Source organism: Microtus pennsylvanicus, chromosome 12 (assembly GCF_037038515.1).
Source record: "Microtus pennsylvanicus isolate mMicPen1 chromosome 12, mMicPen1.hap1, whole genome shotgun sequence".
Taxonomy (NCBI): Eukaryota; Metazoa; Chordata; class Mammalia; order Rodentia; family Cricetidae; genus Microtus; species Microtus pennsylvanicus.
The window spans coordinates 6,613,231-6,634,067 of NC_134590.1; the positions used below are offsets into that span (position 1 = coordinate 6,613,231).

Sequence of the window (20,837 nt, forward strand, 5' to 3'; positions counted from 1 at the left end):
CAATGCATGAACAGAAATGTAAACAAAGCGGTTATATGTGAATAAATTAATTTTTTAAGTTTAAAAAAGTGTAGTAGGAAACAATTGAGGAATTCTTTAAAAACAATTTGTTCTTTGAAAGCATAAAAATTCCTCCTGTGAAATTGACAGAACAGATTACTTCTTGACCAGAGCAACCTTTGCAGAATGGTTTGTTGTTAGTTACCACTTAATTTGAAACAGTATCTTTATAAGGATGTAGGAAACATCCTATATTAAAATGATATTGTGGGGGTTTCTGTATATTTTTCTAGACTCTGTGAAATAAAGTCTTATTATTGTACTGAGAAGTCCAGGTGCACACAGCATACACGTATGACTGTAAACGGAGACTGCTCACTCATTCCCCAGCTGCCCAGACCTGAATAATCACACAACACTGTCTGACCCACTAGCTCAGGATTCTTTTTTATTTATTTATTATGTATACAATATTCTGTCTGTGTATATGTCTGCAGGCCAGAAGAGGGCACCAGACCTCATTACAGATGGTTGTGAGCCACCATGTGGTTGCTGGGAATTGAACTCAGGACCTTTGGAAGAGCAGCCAATGCTCTTAACCACTGAGCCATCTCTCCAGCCCTAGCTCAGGATTCTTATTAACTAACTCTTGTTCTACCACGAGCTTCATGGCTTGTTACCTCTTGCTGCTTGGGCAGTTATATGGCATCTTCTTGACTCCGTGAACTGTCTCTCTCTAGCTCTTCCAGCCTGGCTACATTCTGCTCTGCCACAGGCCAAAGCAGTTTATTTAATAACCAATAGTAATAAAACATAGTCACAGCATACAGAGGGGAATCCCACATCATATGACAGGAATGTGGGCTGAGAAGTCCACATGAGTACATGTATGACAGGCACTGAAAAGTCTACATACATGCATTCATGCAACATTTATGTATGATAGACAGATACTGAGAAGTCCACATGCACACAGCATACATGTATGGCAGATGGTGAGAAAGCCACATTGTATGTGTATGACAGATACTGAGAAGTCTACGTGCACACAGCATACATGTATGGCAGATGGTGAGACCAATTGTAAATAGCATACATACATAACAAAGACTGGGAAGTCTACATACATATAGCAAGAATGCATGGCAGATGCTGAGAGGTCCACTTTGTACATGCTGACAGATAGCAAGGCGTCCACTGCATACAGCTTCCATCTGTGATGCATATAGGTCTTAGGGAGACTGAATGATGGAATTGGTGGAGGGTGGTTCACTAGGCTTTATCTTTTGACTCATTGAGTTTTTTTTTGGGTGTTGAGTTTGCAGTTTGTGTTGCCCTAGCGTTTTATTTGCTGGTTGGTGTTTGTTTTGCTTTTGTTTTTGAGACAGCAGACACTGTGGTTCAGACTGGCTTTGGCTCTGGGCACTCATCCCAGCTCCTCAGCTGGGGTACAGTTGTGTGTACCCAGTCTTCCTTTACCAGTCTCTAGGTAGTACTTGCTTATAGGACAGTGTGCATATAAACACCAACTTAGGAAACTTCCCTGCAAATGCCTAGTGCAATGTTCGTTTGGGAAAGAATGTGGGCAGATTATGTTTGCTGGCTTTATAGCAGCCGTTTGAATAGTAATAATGCAGATAGCACATGGTAAATGGGAAGTGTAGTGTTTACAGCTTACAGGACAGGATTCCCTTTCAGCTGTAAAGAACATTTTAAAAAATTCAGCCTATCCATATGGCTACTAAAATACTACTTCTTCTCTTATGGCGGTCCATCCTGTTTCATCCCTTCTCTTCTGAGTCTACACCAGTTTTTAAGAATTATTATTATAAAGTTCATTTGTCCTAAAATTTTATCAAAGACAGTTTATTTATGAGCCTTCTATTTTTTTCTTTATCTTTTCAAATAGCCTTATATTAAAAATGATTGTGGTTAGAATTTATTTTGAAATATCAAATAAAATGAAGGAATTCTCTGCTCAGTGTAGGTCTGTGTCTGTGTCTTCCCATAGAGCACCTGTCTTCCCTCAGCAAACTGCCCCCTTTCATGAGTTTTCAGTTTAGGCTTCCACAGGGAATGGTTATGTTTCCTGAAGTCTCATAGTGGTGATGTCAGCTTGTTTAGTTAATCATACACTCAACCCATCCATACGCATGAGAACTCATGGCCAGGTATGCTCTTTCGGTAAATGCTTCTTACTTCAGGCAAAGGGACAGGACCTCACTAAATGCTTCTCTCATTTACAGGTTTTTGGAAACGCTCCACCAAATACTATGACAGAAAAATTTTCTGACCTTCTGCAGTTCACAACGCAAGTCTCGCGACTAATGGTGACAGAGATTCGGAGGAGAGCATCAAACAAATCCACAGGTATTTACAGAGGCGTCAGGAGCAGACCTAGGGAGAGGATGGCAGCTTGGTAAACTCGCTGCTGAAATGCAGTAGGGGCAGCCCGGCTGCAGGCACCTGGGCCTCAGCCGCAGCCCTTCTCCACTGCAGTCACTGTTGCCTGCGGTGTCTAAAAGAACAGTTCTGCTGGAAGCTGCCCTACGGGGCCACCGGCCCCTCCACTGCCACCCTGCCATCACCCCGCATCCTCTATACAAATCCTTAAACCGCGGCATGATGCGCAAGGCCAGTCTATGATCTGACGTCTCGTGTGTACTCGTCTCCTTTCCTTGTTCCTTTTCTTTCTTTTGATCAGAATGAGCTGTTGCAGGCTGCAGAGTTGACCGTGCTTTTGTTTCTCTTCTCATTGTGTTCCTCCCAGAAGGACAGTCCTTACTCAGTTTAAGGTTAAGTCACACTTCCTTGATGAAAAATGCTCATAATTTCTGCAATCAAAACATTTTTTATTTTTCCAAACCATTCTTGTGTTTCTTAGCCTCATGAATGGTGCGTGCGTGCATATGTGTGTGTGTGTACATGCGTGCGCACGCGTTTGTGTTATACCATAAGCACCTTAAGAACTGTTGTAGTTGGTTGTTTTTTCAGTTTGACAAAGGTACTGTCCTGTGAGGTGAGGAACCTCAGCTGAGAAATGCCCTCACCATGTGGCACTCAGCACACAGAGTTAAGGCCTTTGGGGCATTTTCTTGATTGAAGATGGATGTGGGAGGGCTCTACCCACTGGACGCAGTGCCACCTGGGCCTGTGTCCTCGGATGGTGTAAGAAGGCAGGTTGAATAGACCCGCAGAGAGCATTCCTCCATGGCTTTTGCTTCAGTTGTCTGCCTTGAGTTCCTGCTCCTGCCTGACTTCCCCCAGTGATGGACTATTGCCTGGAAGTGTGGGATAAAATAAGCCCTTGGAGTTGTTAGGCCAGTGAGGTTATTCTACAGGAGCCCTGGGTGAGGAGCCAGGGTCAGCTGGGACCGTCTTTTAGCATCAGCCTTCCTTCTAGCAAAAAGCCTTAGCTTGGGGCAGAAACTGGTTCCGTGAGTTCGGAGTGAGGTTGTCTTGTTGAGTTACACTCTTGTTGACTTGTGTCTTCATTAAAGAAGGATTTCCTGGAAAATTATTCAGACTCTGCTTAAAAAAACATGATATCTGTTGGCATTTTGGAAGCCAGCACCAGGGAAAGGAGAAAGGCTAGGAACCTTCAGTATGTACACTTCTGCTTCGTTCCTGCGTGCTGGTGGGTTTTCTGCTGTGTAGACAGCTGCCTTCCCACCCTGAACTCAGATGGGAGAGCCAGCCCTCAGGCCTTTTTAATGTGTGTGCTCATCCCATTGTGAGGGACCTATCCTCACAACCCGATCTCACCCTGGTTTCTTCCCAGGTGTCCCATCTGTGTATAACGTCACAGTTGGCTCGGCACCTCAGACCACAGCAGTGGCGCTAAGCACATAATCTGAGATGTCTGTCTGAACCCGAATCCGTTACGCATATTATGCAGTCTTGGAGTAATTAGAATGTCTTTTTTTTCTCTTTTCGGTTTTTCGAGACAGGGTTTCTCTGTAGCGTTGATGCCTGTCCTGGAACTCACTCTGTATATCAGGCTACCCTCGAATTTACAGAGATCCGCCTGCCTTTCCCTCCTGAGTGCTGGGATTAAAGGCGTGCACCACCACTGCTTGGCAGTTAGAATGTCTTTAATTGAGGATTAAATCCATGCATGGTCGGTGGTACAATAAGTGGATTAATACTTGCATTTAAAACCAAGGTGGCTTTGATTACATTTGCACCTGAAATACGTCTAATGAGAGGGTCAGTAAGCCTGTCTGACCGCATTCCCTTCTGCGCCCAGGGTGGAATCGAACCCTCTTGTAGTGCACACTCCTGGTGTAGTTAACGACAGCAGAAGGGAGGATTTGTTGTGTGAGATCTGTGTGGCTGTAGACAGACGGCGGAAAGGGAAGTTCTGTCCCATGTTTGCTGCTGTCATTGAGCTTTCTCTCAGAGTGACACCCGAGAGTAGAGGACAGTTCCAAACTTTGCTTCCACAGGCTCCACCTTCATCCTTGTTCTGTCCTGTGAACACCTGGACTGTCTGGAAGGACACTTGGCTGTGTTCCAGACTTGTTTTCCTGGCTCCCTTGAAGATTTTATACCCAAGCTAATCTTCTCAATGAGATGACAGATGTCTTAAACAGAGTGTGTCTCACTCTTAATTACAGTAATAGTTATGCAAATATTTTAAGTTTTAATTCTGAAGTATTTATAACTTCAGGGGACATTGCAAGAATGATATGGAGAATCTCAGGACACCCTTCATTGTTCTCCACTGTGGCATCTTATTATTAAGGGACTTTAAGGTATATGGTTATCATGTTTCATAAGTCCATATAATATTGAGATTTAACATTCTTAATCTTATTTAGAGTTTTAAAGATTTCACGTTTGCATGTTGCTTTCTCACTTGTGTGCAGTAATATCTTCAGTTTATTGCAAATGACTTTGCTGTATGCAGGAGGCCACAACTAAACCCAATAGTGCAGTTCCCAGTGGCACCATGCTAGTGATGGAGAGGCTGGTGACAGTCACAGTCCTCCAACAGCGCGGTCAGTGACTTGTAGGGAATCTAATTAGACAACCCAGCCTTTCTTTCCAGACAGAAAAACAGTGTGTGGTGCTGTTCTCCAAGGATTTCAGAACCACAGCACCTCAGGTGATACCATCCCCAAGGTGTGCACACGCGGTAGGTAAAAAGAAGCAAGAACAGAGTCCATGAAGTCTAATACCGTCTTCCAGCTAAATTTACAGATGGCTTTTTTTTTGAGGGCCAGGCCTTTTTAGGGCTTTGTTTCTTCATCAGTAAAATAAATATAATAATACTGCAAGCACAGCTCATGCTGTCATCCTGAAGCACCATTGGAAATGGCACTGCTCTCACTGGACTTCACAAAGGGAACGGTGGATTTCATGTTTGTCATGAACACATCTCGTGCTCTGCTTGCTCTGGATGTTGGCTTCTGGAACATCCGTGTGTGACAGGAACTTGCATTTGTCTTAAGGCTGTGCACATTGTGTGCCTATTTGACCTAATTTAAGCTCTTCTGACTCCATGTTTCCTTTCCTCTTGGTGTTTATCTTGATATGCAGTGGAAAAGTTGACACATACATCCCATGTTGTAGCTCAAGAGATGAGTTAACTAAAGTGTGTCTTCATTAACTCTAGAACCCTTAACTCAGCATTCAACTTAACATTGTTAAATGTTATGGAAATTAAAAGATCCTGACACAATGTTTGTGACCAGAAGTAAGGAGTTTGGTCTTGCACTGAGCCACGGCCTCAGCCCAGACAAAATGTGTTAAAGACGCCATAAATGAAATCTATGTTTCCATGAGCTGTTTCCCCACTTAGGGTGGAGGATCCCTTTGCTTGACTGTAAATGCCATTGAAATCGGAAGGTGAGAGTAAACAGTTCTTCCACATTTGTTCATGGTGTGAGGACTTAATTCGTGTTGTTGCTGAAGAGCTACTATTTTTAATATGGTGTGGGTGTGTCAGGTGCATGCACATGAGTGCAGATGCCTTTGGGGACCGGAAGAAACATCTAAAGCCCTGGAACTTGAGTCAGAGGTTCACAGGTAGTTGTGAGCCATTTGAGGTGGGTGTTGGAACTGAACTCATCTTCCAAGAGCAGTGTGTGCAATTATCCAACAAGCTCTTTCTCTATCCCTGATAATTCATTCTGTTAGCAAAGTTTGGGACATCCCTTATATCAACCAGCCACAAATTGTCTAGACCTTCATGTCTGTTCAGGTATATAGCTCCCAGTCACGTACCAGTTGCCCCATACTGTCCATACTTGGGTCTTTCCTGCCTCCTCAAAAAGTGAGTGTTAAAGGTCTTCAAAGGACACATGAAGGGTTCTACTGACTTTGTTCTTTTGGGTTTAGTTTCATTTTCTATTTATTTGGCACATTGACGCACAGAGCATGTAGGTGTGTCTGCTAGGACATTGCCTGTCCCTCTGTCCCTTGCCCTTTTAAATGATGAAGAATTAATGTTCACTGTAAGACAGAATATATAAAAAACACACCATTGCCAGGCATGGCAGAGAGGTCAAAGCAGAAGAATATTGTGAGGGGGGCTAGTCTGGACTGCATGAGAACATGTCTCAAAAACAAACAAAAACAAAACAGTGTAGTAATAGGAGCGGCGGGGCTGCATCTCCAGCACCCCGGCCGCCTGCAAGCTTATGCCCGAAATAACAACACACAAACTGTATTTATTCAAACACTACTTGGCCCATTTCTATCTAGCCTCTTCTCAGCTAACTCTTGCACCTGAATTAGCCCATTTCTAATCATCTGTGTAGCACCACTAGGTGCGCTTACCGGGAAGATTCTAGCCTACGTCCATCCTGGGTTGGAGCTTCATCGCGTGTGCCCAGGAGATGGGAGCATGGTGTCCCTGCTCCAGAGAGCAGAGCTGTCGAGTCTGAGTTCACTTCCTCTTCCTCCCAGCATTCTGTTCTGTTTACTCCTCCCACCTATGTTTTAACCTATCAGGGCCAAGCAGTTTCTTTGTTGCTTAACCAATGAAATCAACAGATTGATATATGAAACTCCCACATCACTTCCCCTTTTTCTGTTTAAACAAAAAAAGGAAGGCTTTAACTTTAACATAGCAAAATTACATATAACAAAACGGTTATCAAGTAAAAATTACAATAATCTTTATCATAATTAAGGAAAACTATAACTATAACTAACTTTCTTAACTCCATCAAAGACTCCAGAAAGATACAATATTACCTAAGCAAACAAGAAAAAAGCAACTTTCAAACTCTAGAAATGACAGAGACATCTCGCTGCCTGGACGGTCATCCAATGTTCCTCTGTACTGTTGGGGCATCCATCTTCGGCCTACAGGCCCATAGTTTCCAGCAGACATTTCCATGAAGCAGGAAATTGCCAAGGCAGTCACTATATGCTTGCCCTGAAGAATGTCTTGCAGACTCTTTCATGAATCAGGAACTCCGAAAGATCGTCTCACTTTTAGGCAAGTTCAGTAGTCCTCTCTCTGCGGGTTCTCTGTGTCCAGTTTATGCAATAGTCCAGGCAAGAGCAGTTTTCTTGCCCAAATGGCTATCAAACTCTTTTTGCAAAGGTATAGTGAAAAAACAATCCTTTAAATCAATAACTATGAGAGGCCATCCTTTTGGTAATAAAGAGGGCAAAAGGAATTCCAGATTGCAGAGGGCCCATAGGTTGAATAACCTTGTTGATGGCCCTGAGATCTGTCACCATTCTCCATTTACCTGATTTTTTCTTAACCACAAATACAGGAGAATTCCAAGGGCTGGTAGATTCTTCTATATGTCCAGCATCTAATTGTTCTTGTACCAGCAGTTCTAAAGCCTGTAACTTTTCCTCAGCTAAAGGCCATTGCTTTCTCCATGTTGGTTTCTCAGTCAACCATTTAGAGGCAAGGCTGTTGGTATCTCTGAAGGGACATCAATTACTTGTTCTTGTACAGCCCGAATGGCCAGTTTTCTCCGTTTGTAATATCTTTTAATATTATTCTCAGAAATATAGGCTCTAGAAGTAGCAGGAATGTTAATTTCAGTATTCCATTGTTGTAATAGGTCACGACCCCATAAATTCATTGCGATATTGGCTACATATGGCCTTAATTTTCCTATTTGACCCTCTGGCCCTATACATTCAACCCATCTCGTGTTCTGCCTTACTCGAGATAGGGTTCCAATTCCCAGGAGCTGAACATTTACATTCTGAAGAGGCTAATACGGATGCCAAGATTCTGGGGGTAATGATACTTACATCAGCACCTGTGTCCAGCAGGCCAGTAATAAAAACGCCATTTACACACACTCTCAGTTTAGGTCTTTGATCATTTATAGAAGTTTGCCAAAACACATGTAACTTATCTTTCTGATCATTATTGCTTGTAACAGTAGGCATGGGGCTTCGTAATTGTCCTGACGAGGCACGTTCTCTGCAGAAACTGGAAATGATTGAACCATGTTTGCCATGGGGGCCTGTGAGCCCCCCCCCTCACGTTTCCCGTCTGTATCAGGTTGCCTTGTCTATCTCTTGTAGACCTGCATTCATTCGTCCAATGTCTGCCTTTTCCACATCTTCTACATCAACCTGAAGGCTGAGTCCTTCTATTTCTAGAAGATGCATTATTATTATTATTATTATTATTTCTGAAAGATGCATTATTATTATTATTATTATTTCTGAAAATCCGTTGTCTACAATTCCTTTTCATATGACCCATTTTGCCACAATTAAAACATTTGGTATTCTGGTGTCTCCTTTTACCATTGGAAATTGCTTCTTCTACCCATGTTTCAGTGCCATAATCAAATGTATCAACATTGAGTGTATGCAAGACCTATTCTTCCAAGGGTGCTGATCTGAGCTTTAAAGGCCCCAAAATCCTTTTGCATTCCACATTTGCATTTTCATAAGCCAAAGACTCAATCATCATACATCTTGCTTCTGGGTCAGATATCCCTATTTGTACAGCCTTAGTTAATCTTTGTAAAAAGTCACTAAAGGGTTCTCTCTGACCCTGTTTAACTCTGACAAATGATTCCATTCTCTGTCCTGGGTCTTGTACCCTGTCCCAAGTCCTTAAGGCTGCTGTAGTACACATGGAGAGTGTGTTTTCATCCAAATTAGCTTGTTCCTGAGGGTCGGAAAAGAGCCCTTCACCTAGAATTTTATCTAAGGAAATGTCAATTCCCTTCGCTTTTTCCTGCTGTTCTAAGAGTCTAGCCTCTTGCCTGAATAAGCATTTCCATTTCAATTGCAGTCCACTCTCAAGTACCGCAGAGCTCAGCTGGAGCCAGTCCAAGGGGGTTGCTCTGCTTGTCATGGCCCACGATCTTAGAATCTCTTTAACAAAAGAGGCTTGCATCCCAAAAGTCATGACAGCCTGTTTAATTTCCTTGAGGTCATTCATACGGACAGGCTCCCATTATCTTCCTTGATGACCCTAGGGTTTCTGGAACCAATCACCTTCTCTGTTGTTATTACTGGAAAGGCAGGTAGAGCTATAGGTAGAGCTTTGTGGAAATTGTCCCAGAGAGATTTACCCACAGATGTAGTTAAAATTTGCCTTTCTACCCTTTGCTCTTCTTCATCAAAATTTAGAAATTCCTCAATCTTTTCAATTCTATTCACCATTGCCTTCTGCAATGTCTGAATCTCCTGTCCAGAATTATGTTCCTAAGCCTCTAAAGTATGAAGTTTGTCCATTAGAGATAACATCTCATCTTTGGACATAATTTTTTTCCTTTTTTTTTCGCTTTATCTTTTTTTTAAATTTATTTATTTATTAAAGATTTCTGTCTCTTCCCCGCCACCGCCTCCCATTTCCCTCCCCCTCCCCCAATTAAGTCTCCCCCCAGCCCGAAAAGCAATCAGGGTTCCCTGTCCTGTGGGAAGTCCAAGGAACCCCCACCTCCATCCAGGTCTAGTAAGTTGAGCATCCAAACTGCCTAGGCTCCCACAAAGCCAGTGCATGCAGTAGGATCAGAAACACATTGCCATTGTTCTTGAGTTCTCAGTAGTCCTCATTGTCCGCTATGTTCAGAGAGTCCGGTTTTATCCCAGGCTTTTCCAGACCCAGGCCAGCTGGCCTTGGTGAGTTCCCGATAGAACATCCCCATTGTCTCAGTGTGTGGGTGCACCCCTCGCGGTCCTGAGTTCCATGCTCATGCTCTCTCTCCTTCTGCTCCTGATTTGGACCTTGAGATTTCAGTCCTGTGCTCCAATTTGGGTCTCTGTCTCTGTCTCCTTTCATCGCTTGCTGAAGGTTAATATTTATGGCATAAACCGTGCCTTCCTGTATTGACAATCTTTCTGCCAATCTGTCGTAAGTTTTAGACAAAATCCAATTGTCACATTCAGCAGTTTTGATTCTCTCAGTTAATGTTTGATTTCCTACAGAAAGGGACTGAAGCTTACAATCCAAATCAGCTGTTCCCTCTTCCATAGTAATGAATTCCTCCTTAACATCAGCCTGGAGAACTTCAAACTGATTCTTGAGAAGATTGTTGTCATTCTCAATTGTTTTTAAGTGTTCAATCTCTGCCTTAAGAATCCTGGATTCGTCTCGTAAAGACTTTATCATATTTCTACTATCAAACCATTTGGTGCCAATGAAAACTACGAATCCCAGAAGGATCCATAGATGTGGGGTGATAGACAACTCTTGTAAAATCTCCCACATGGTACAATTAAAAAAACTGTTAAATTCTTGAACGGTAACGTGTTCAGACATTTTATTTATAAAAGAAAATTTTTTTACCTGCAATGATCGGTTCCTGCCATTGGTGGTCTCTGTGTTTTTGGAGCCTGTCCTAGAACTAGCTCTTGTAGACCAGGCTGGCCTCGAACTCACAGAGATCCGCCTGCCTCTGCCTCCCGAGTGCTGGGATTAAAGGCGTGCACCACCACAGCCTGGCTGGCCTCGAACTCACAGAGATCCGCCTGCCTCTGCCTCCCAAGAGCTGGGATCAAAGGCCACCACTGCCCGGCCAAGTCACTTTGTATCAGACCAAATCTGCCGCTGTGGTGGCTTTTGTTGCAAAACCGCAGGTACTTGAGCTTCTGCTAATTCAGGCAGTGGGCTTCCGCTGCAAATTTAGCCAAGGCAGGCAGAATGGGCCTGTGTGGCCGAGTGTGTCTCGGACTAGGCACTGGGGCCCGAGTCAGGAACTCAGCACTGGGGCCCGAGTCACGAACTAAAAAACAGCACCCGGGAGCGTGCTGTGTTAGCTAGCGGGCTACATGCTTGAGTCGGGGGCAAAATAGCCCGACATTGGATGCCAAAATGTATTGGTGTAAACGAATACAGACAGATTGTAAAAATATATATATAGCTTTAATGGAGAAATAGACTTACAGAACCACCATTCCCGCGGAGACCAGGAAAGCAGAAGCAGCGGCTGGGAGCACCTTCGCCAAATTTATAGGCAAACATTAGCCTGAGGCGAACACACCCCCTTAGGGGCGGGACTTATTCCTACAAAACAGGACCAACAAGATGGCTTGATTAGTAAGAGCCTAATGACATAATTCAGTATGTGGAGACTGTGGTGGAAGGAGAACCAGCTTCCCAGAGTTGTCCTCTAGCTCCCTGTTCCTGCTGTGTAAGCTCTTGCACACGGGCACATACACATATCATAACCATAATGATGGAAATAATGATTAAAAAACAAAACAGACTTTATACCCTTTCAAGTATAAATGCTTATCATTGTACAGATAAATATAAACCAAAAGCATTAATAGTTAAAAATCAAAAGTGTGTTTTTTGTTTTAGTTTAGCATGCTGTATTAGTGTCTGGCAGTCTTGAATAACCGTGGAAAAACCTATTTGACCACTTTTCTAAGTTAATAGTGAGCATCCCAGATGTATTTCCAGTCTGTGCTTGTCTCTCGACTCTGGTCCTCTCTGCCAGGAAAATGACAATGCTTTGAGTTTTAAAGTTGATTTAGTTCTTTAGAAATCTTTTTTCTCCTCTATGAGTATATAGGAGATATTAACCAAATCTCTTCATAAGCAGTGTTGTTATCAGGCATTATGTCAATGTATTGGGTTGCTAGATGCGATCAGTATGAAGAGTAGAAGTCCTTCCCTGAAGCTGCTGCAGATGAGACTGCAGATGCCCAGTTTAACATAAAAGTTGCCCCATCGTGGAGACAACTGGTCTGCTCTGGCCGAGAGTTTCGGCTGCCTGAAGAATGTCTACCTTGTGTCTGTTTAATTGCTCCCAGTGGAAGAGGTGTATGGTTTCTTACTCCTGTCAGTTGGCTCCTTCGTAGCCTTGCAAGAAACAGTTTCTGTTTATACCTGTGCTCTCAGATGGTGGTTGCTAAAGTACATTGATAGTTTTTCTTTTTTGATTTTATTCCCCTTTTCTGTGTAATAAGAATGTCACAAATTTGGGAGCTCCAAACATCACTCCATGTCACTCCCCTTTCCTAAGTGTTACAGAATCCCTGCTGTCCACAGTCAGTTGGTGACTCCTGTACTCTGGGCTCGCTGCCCCCTTGTCAGGTCCTTACTGATTGCACACTCAGGGTCAGTGACCAGGATCACATGTGGACAAGGCTTAGCATGGACTCTGTTCCTGTGGTTCTTGTTCTCTGGAGAGGGCCAGGGACTGTAACTTCATAAACACAGGAATATGGTCATGGGCCACCTGTAGCATCTCACATATTAGCTTTCTCTGGGCAGCTCTACCTGCTGAGCCTTCTCGCCAGTCCAAAGTCATTATCAACTAAATTGACTTTTAGATATTCTTCTAACTCTACCATTCTGTGGAGGATGCTCATCTATCTTACTGTTTCTCCGTCCCCGGGCTAGCCTGTCAAGTAGTCCCTGTGGGTGTAGCTGTGATGGGCGCAGGCAGTGTCTTTGGTCCTCTCACCACCGCTTTCTCTGGACTCACAGTGTCACACACAGTCTTAAAGTAGTGTTTTCTACTTCATTCCCTCTCTCATACACAAATATTCATTAAAAGACTGTATTTTATTTTTTCATAGAGTACAAAATAATGCTATTATAAAATGTGTGCTTAGGAAATGATGCTTTCCCTGATATGTTTTATGGTTTTTTTTTTAAGTTTATAAGGGATTTTCTTCTGCTTACTGGCTTCCCTTTGGTTTTATAGAGGCTGCAAGTCGGGCCATTGTCCAGTTCTTGGAGATCAATCAGAGTGAAGAAGCCAGTAGAGGCTGGATGCTGCTGACAACCATCAACCTGCTGGCATCCTCTGGTCAGGTGAGCGCACAGTGATGGTGTTGGTAAAGGAACCCTTCAGTGTACCGTCTTGGGATTTCAATGCTGCAGTAATCATTTCTGCCTTGAACGTTCTGCTTCCGTGCTTCTCATGACAGCTCCATGAATGTAGTAATAGGAGTGGCGGGGCTGCGTCCCCAGCACCCCGGCCGCCTGGCTAGCGTATGCCCCGAAATAACAACACACAAATTGTATTCATTTAAACACTGCTTGACCCATTATATCTATCCTCTTCTCGGCTAACTCTTGCACCTGGACTAGCCCATTTCTAATAATCTGTGTAGCATCAGTCTTACTGGGAAAGATTCTAGCCTATGTCCATCCTGGGTCGGAGCTTCATTGCGTATGCCTCAGAGAGCAGAGCTCTCGTGTCCGCCTGGGAGAGGGGAGCATGGCGTCTCTCTGAGCTCACTTCCTCTTCCTCCCAGCATTCTGTTCTGTTTACTCCTCCCACCTATGTTTTAACCTATCAGGGCCAAGCAATTTCTTTATTGCTTAACCAGTGAAATCAACAGATTGATATATGACACTCCCACATCACATGAGGCGCTGCCATGTTTCCGTCTTTGTCATGTTACAACACACATAAGTATACCATTATGGAGCATTGTAGGCAACAAGATGGACCACTGGTGGCCCAAGGGAGCTAGCCAGCAGTGGGCATACCCAGCATGTGTGTGACTCACATTAGAAAAATTCTGGCTTAGAACATGCACTCATGTAATATCTTCAGCTAATAAATAAATGACACAGACTATTTATGAGTATTTCTGATTTTTACAGGAAGTAAGGAAGACTAACATCTTGAGTTTCAGAAGGATGTTTTCACCTGATTATCTGACCTGAGACATGTTGAATGTACTCATGAGTGAGACATTTGGACACCTTAGTTTTGTATTTGACATCTTGGGATGTGAAGGGTGTTTTGGTTTTCTAAATCTGGAGTATAATTACCTATTAGAAGGAAAACCAGTGTTCAGTATTTGTTGTCTAAACTCAGTGGACTTAGAAAACCCCAACGTTCTTAACAATGACACTTACTAAAGTCACCACAGAAACAGGGGGTACCTTTAGCAACTGCAGTCTTAAAGTGCTCACCAGCCTGAGCCCTTGGTGCTTGGACTTTTCCTTGGAACAGCCCATGTTCTCTGCAGCTTCCTGGTTTGTCTGCCCTCACTGAAGATGCTTAGAGAACCTGTCAGACCAACTTATCCTGATTTTCAGAACTTACTGTTTACGTTTCAACCTAGAAAGTGGTGCATCTCAGATATCCCTCGAGTCCCGGGTTGGGGGGCGTCCATTCACCATAAGTAACAACCTTCAGGTAGTGCTTGCATAGACCACCATGTCAGTGTCTGTGGCTGCACTAGAGGACTAGCAGAATTCCCAGTTCCTTCTGCCATTAACTATAGCTGCAAATACCTCTATACCACAGTACCCAGATTCAATTTAAAGCACTGTATCCTTATATGCTATTTAAATATTATCTTTGAAATGAAATAATTGTTATCTGTAGTAATAAGAGCGGCGGGGCTGCGTCCCCAACACCCCAGCCACCTGTTCGGCTAGCTTAACCCGAAATAATTACAGGGACACTGTATTCATTTAAACACTGCTTGGCCCTTTAGCTTTAGCCCTTACTGGCTAATTCTGATATACCGATCAACCCATCTCTAATAATCTGTGAGCACCGGTCTTACCGGGAAGATTCTAGTTCAGAGCTTCATCGCATGTGTCTGCCCAGGAGCGGGGCATGGCGTCTCTCTGAGGCATCTGCTCCCGAGAGGAGAGCTGTGAGTCTGAGCTCACTTCCTCTTCCTCCCAGCGTTCTGTTCTGTTTACTCCTCCCACCTATCTTCTAACCAATGAGGACCAAGCAGTTTCTTTTTATTTAACCAATGACCTTCCTCCATCAGTTATCAATACTTCCTATGTGTTGTTTTAATTGAAATGTTTCTGAAAGTTACTAATACTTTTTATAAATGCTTAATTAAGATCTTTTTATGGTGAGAGGGCTGCCCTAGGGGGTAACACCTAACACGACAAAAAAAAAAAAAGATCACTGGATGGAGATTGCTACCTGGCTTTTCAGCTAAGAAAAGAGCCTGACATGGTAGTCTGCTGCTATGATCAGGAGGCTGAGACAGAAGTTGGAAAAATGTAAGGTCAGCCTAGGCTAGCCTGTGAGTTATGGGGCAGCCTGGGCTACATCATGAAACCAAGTCTCAAAAAAAAAAGAAGCAGCCAATGGCGCCTCAGTCACTTAAAACGATGACAAATATGGTACAGTTTGGATGCCAAGTCGTGCCTCAAATGCACCGGTAATAAGATGAGAATGGGAAACCATAGTGCTTTGCATAATGGAAAGGGAAAGCTAGTGAGAATTTGACTGGAAAATGTTGCATTTAAAAAGCAAATTGCGCATTATGCCTTGAGCTGGTGTTTTTGTTTGAGAGCCGTTTTCTGCTGGCACCAGTGTGATAGCAAGATGACTGTAGTCCTGACTCAACATATAAGAGGCAGATAAAATATAGCATAAAATACGGCAATGAGCCACGTGTCGCTCCTCGACAGTAGAAATGCCGTAAACATTGTGAGGTTGAGGGTTAGAGGAAAGAATGGGATTTGGGAAACTCGGAGAAATGACAAAGACTTGAACTACACGCTAGCTACATGGTGGCTTGTGGGGTTGAGAAGCCGCAAACCAAAGCCAAGGAGGCAGCGAGTCTGCAGGGAACGGTGATGTCTATGCAGACGTGGGCCAGACCTTTAAAGCCTTGTTCTCGAAACTTCCCCTCCTCTCCACCCCCACCCCAGGACTATATCTGATGGGTTCATCTCGTGTGTGGCGTTCTGACTGGATTCTCTGCTCCCTCTCCTCTGGCTGTTTATGATCTGTGCTGCTACAAGCTAATGATCTGAATTCAGTTTCTGTTCTTGTTTGTTGGTATTTCATTGGGTGTCTGCCACCAGTTTAAAAAGAAAAGAGTCAAGCTAGAGTGTGAGGCCATTCTCGTGGATTATTGGGCGTACACCCTCAACTGGCTCTCCTACCTAAAGCAGGGTATGTCAGTGATGAGCTTCGATTGCTGTCTTTGTGAGGACCATGCAGTGTTGAGTCTGAGGTGTAAATGCCACACCCTAAGTCATCTTTATTGAAGCTTTCAAGCACCTGCCATTTTGGACTCTGTAGTTCTTCAAACATGTGGTCTCACATCCCAAGTGTCTTCAGGTGGTGTTTCCCCAACTTATTTAGTTATTTGTAATTATCTGTTTCATTTCAGACCTTGTTGATTCTTCCCGTTCATATTGGGTTGCATGTACTGCTATTGTCAGTGGGGGGTTTAGATCAGAGTCACTTAGGGGTCTGTCAATGGTTATAGTCCTAGTCATATGGTCCTTTGAAAGGGAGGAATTCCTAGTCCTGGCCTGCAGCTTCCCATGGGCTGTCTCATATGGCCTAGTCCAGTGATCCTCGGCCTTCCTAATGCTACACCCCTTTAATACAGTTCCACATGCTGTGGTGACCCCTCCCCAGCACGATTAATAAAAACTCAGAGACAGAAATTGGGGTTCAACCTGAAGACCAGAAAAGCAAAGCAGCCAGCCACTCTTACTTTGACCTCAGTCTGGACTTGAGATCCTGTCTCCAGGAATCTCGGAATGAGACTATGTCTGAGAGCTGTCTCCTCTTGTCTTATATTCCTCTCTAGTGCTGGGATTAAAGGTGTGCACCACTAACACTTGGTTTCTATGAAACTAGTGTGTCTACTAGGATTAAAGGTGTGTGTCACCACTGCCTGGTCTGTAAGGCTGGCCAATGGGGCTTCTTTACTCTCTGATCTTCAGCAAGCTTTATTAAAATACAATGAAATGCCACTACACCCCACTACCACCCTAAAATTCTTTTCTTTGCTACTTTGTTACAGTGACACTGCTCCTGTTATGAATAATAATGTAAATATCCTGGTTTTCTAAAAGTCCTAGGCGAACCCTTGTAAAAGGATCATTTCACATCCCAAGTAGTTGTGAGCCATATGTTGAGAACCTCTGCCCTAGATACTCAATAAATATGTCTGATGAGAAAGTGAATTGAAGATATTGCTGGTCCCTACTATAGTCTAACTTTCTGCCCCACTGCACTGTGGATTTTTTGATAATTATATCATACTTCTTAGCGACACTGAAATGATCCCTAAAAGACTATTGATAATTTCGTTTTGTAAATCTCTGAAAATGATAGCACATCATGTGTGTCTCTCAGATGTCCTTCCCACCCAAGACCATCCCAATGAATAGAGATGAAAGTGGCAGGAAAACAAATGTCAATACACTGTTTAGTGGCCGGTGGGTCTACTTACTGAATGATTCATTTATTTCTTCCGACTGGTATTCGACTCGGAGCCTCTTGTCTTCAAGGAAAGAATTCTATCCTAAGGTTTTCTCCAAGCCTTGTTCTAGTTTTTCTTTTGAGATAGTCTTAGTAAGTAGACTAGCCTGGCCTCAAGGTTACCTTGTTGTCCAGATAAAGTTTGACCTTGGGATCCTCCTGTCTCCACCTGTTGCAGCCTGTGCCACCAAACTTAACTGTTAGTCTCTCGTATTTTAGCTGCCGTCTTGATTTATCCTGAACTGTATACACAGTTCTCTTCATTTGTGAGAGAGAGACAGAGAGGAGAGCGAGAAGAGGCCCTGGAGATTAAGTAGTTTCACCATTTGTGGTGTTATGTGTTTTTCTTAAACTCCTAAGGTTTATGTTCTGTGAAACAAGCCGCTTAATAAATAAGTTACTTACTTCACTGTAGCAAACCACTCTTAACATTTGATTAGAGCAGATTTGCCCAAATGGCAAATTGACTGTTTCTCAGTCTGAAGCCGGTTTTTAAATCTTCCTGCATTCAAGAGTGAGCTTGGCTCATATACGGCGCTCTAGCCCATCTTTGTGACGACGTTAGCTGTCCCAGCTCCAGTAATTCCATCTCTCTACTCACTTGGTTGGTTTGTCTTCCAGAAAACCGTGGACTGCATGACAACGATGTCAGTGCCTTCCACCCTGGTTAAATGTCTGTATCTGTTCTTTGACCTTCCACATGTGCCTGAGGCAGGTGGAGGTGCCCAGAATGAGCTACCTCTAGCGGAGCGCCGCGGACTGCTCCAGAAAGTCTTTGTACAGGTAAGCGGGCACTCACCTTGCGGGTTATTTCTGTGTCGGTAAGATAACTAGAGCATTTCTTACGTAGATGTTTTGTCTTCTTCTAGCACAGGTTCTTGCTGTAGGCCAGGCTGACTGCAAACCACAGCCTCCTGTCTCAGCCTCCCAGGTGCTGGGATTATGGGAATGCACCCCCATATTTGCTTGCTTGTTTTCACTTTCATTGGTATTTATTATGGTGTGGCTTTTCCTCATAATTGCATTTTCTTGCAGAAGCAATATGAAAATGCATTCTGGGGATGTTTGAAGGTGTTAGTGCAATTGATTCTGCAAACAGGTCCAGCTGTTAAAATTACATGGGAAGTATCAATGATGTCTCTAAAATTAGATTAAGGAAGTAATTTTTTGCTGAGTTTGTCATATTGAGATTTGGGAAATGTCTTATAATAACAAAAAATGCTATGCAATTTTTATTTATAGATAGGATTTGCCAGGCTTATAAATATTCAACTTAGAAAATAGTGATTTATACTGGCTGCTACCACTTCCTACTGTCTATCTACTGGCTTCTCCTGCTGGACTTCCAACTGTCTGCTGCCACCTCCTCTGAACTTTGGGAATTCCCTTCCCTGTTCTTTTATAGCACTGTGTTAAATGAAGGTAAAAGGCCTTCTTTAAGCACCGTCACATACAGCACCCCATGGTCTTCTGTGGGAGAAAAACTTTTAAGCTTCAAACATTTAGAATACAGTCTGTCCATGGACCTAATATAATTTAAAAAACAAAGCAAATAAAAACAAAACAAAACAAATGACAAATGCGAAATGATTGCACTTGCGTGAGGTGGCTACAGTCTTCAGGAAATGAGAACAAGCGATGCGGGAGGGAAAGCTGTAGGAAAGGGCTCTAGGGGTAAGGTTCCAGCCTTGTAAGATTAGAACCTGTAGGTCCATAGACAGCAGTGTGTATAGCTAACACTACAGTCTGTCACTTCCTGTGCTGAAGATTATGAATTTGATGAGGTTTTTAGAAACTTCAGTGCATAATACACTCATAACACCGTTGAATCTAGGTTTCTGAAGTTATGTAAACAAGGATATAGTTTCCTTATCTACAAAGTGAAACGTGTGTGTCTACAGGCTTTTGAGTTTGAGCTGTAGTTCTCTGCTCAGCACAGACTAGACTTTACATAGCGACTTGCTGCTGTTGTTGCGAGAGCAGCGAGACTAGAGGACGGTGGGTCTGTGCTGTGGTGTAGACGCTGGTGGCCATGTGCCTCTCGTCTTCTCTGCAAGACCTCGAGAAGGCGCTACTGCAGCAGGACGGAGCCTGGGACACTAAGCCAGCTGTAAAATAGACTCGCATCACCAAACAAAATGCTATCTCAATAAATATTTCAGGGCCTTGGTTTGTTGAGTGCTCGTTTATGAGATAGGAAGTCCTGGGTCAGTCCCCAGCGCTGCACTAGCTAGGGGTGGTGGCGCACATCTGTGATCCCAGCATGAAGGAAGCATAGGATAAGGTCTTCAAGATCAGCCCCTGCTCCCTGTGGAGCTCAAAGCTGTCTTGGGCTACATGGAACCCTGTCTCAAAAAAAAAAAAAAAGAATTTTTGAACACTTGATTAATCATATATTCTTATACTAAACTTTAACACTTCATCCCATGTAACTTGAACAACAGTGTTTAACCATAGAACTTTCGGTTTTCGCCAAAATAATTACATTGGCATTTGGCAGATGATCAGAACTGTAGGATTAGGTGAAGAAAAGCATCACATAGGAATTAAAGTTTCTGTGAGACCTTGCTGATGAGTGTAGTGGGTTAATCTTGACAGTTAAGAGTGGCGGCCCCATTTCAGTGACATCTTTTCATTCAAAACAAATTAGCTGAGACCGTAAGCAGCAAGTAGAAGCCGATTTTCTAATCCTAGCATCTAAGCAGGCACGGGGCTCTGTTTCTTTAAGAAATTGACGCCCAGTGTTTGAAAGGGATAGATCTTAACTTAAAATAGTGCGAGGCTCTTGTTAATGTACTGCAGTTGTTAAATGTTAAGGTGCAAAGGAACGTATAGCTTCAGACTCCCCCTTTGCATTGTGGGAGCTGACGTCATGCGTGTAACCCAACCGTGGCGAGGACCTTGTGCGCTCCTTCGCCACTGTGTCAGTTCCTTTGTTTTCCTGCCTCACCCCAGATAGACACCATATCTATCATTTTGTTAAGGAAAAAAACTAGGACGAGCTTATTAAATGCATCAAGCTGGAGGAAATCTCTGTGTTTGTATTCTATGATGACAGATGATTTCCTGGGACCTTAGCAGTTGGTGCCGCTGCACGCAGGCATCCACTGCCTGGTCCGTGTGAGCAGTTCTGCCTCTACCATGCTTGGAAGAGAAGTCCTGTAGGGAAGGAGAGAGCAGCGATAGACAACATTTCCGGCCCGGGGGACA

The 20,837-nt window shown here is 43.4% G+C and overlaps 1 protein-coding gene across 5 annotated transcripts in view; it reads left to right on the plus strand.

The window, feature by feature from the left end:
* Positions 1-20,837, plus strand: part of Wdfy3 (WD repeat and FYVE domain containing 3) — a 255,135-nt gene that overhangs the window by 100,576 nt on the left and 133,722 nt on the right. For all 5 annotated transcript variants that reach the window (XM_075942728.1, XM_075942727.1, XM_075942731.1 and 2 more), the window contains exons 4-6: positions 2,247-2,370; positions 13,110-13,219; positions 18,249-18,410. In XM_075942728.1, the coding sequence (XP_075798843.1) occupies positions 2,247-2,370; positions 13,110-13,219; positions 18,249-18,410 (396 nt within the window). The remainder of the gene's footprint in view (positions 1-2,246; positions 2,371-13,109; positions 13,220-18,248; positions 18,411-20,837) is intronic.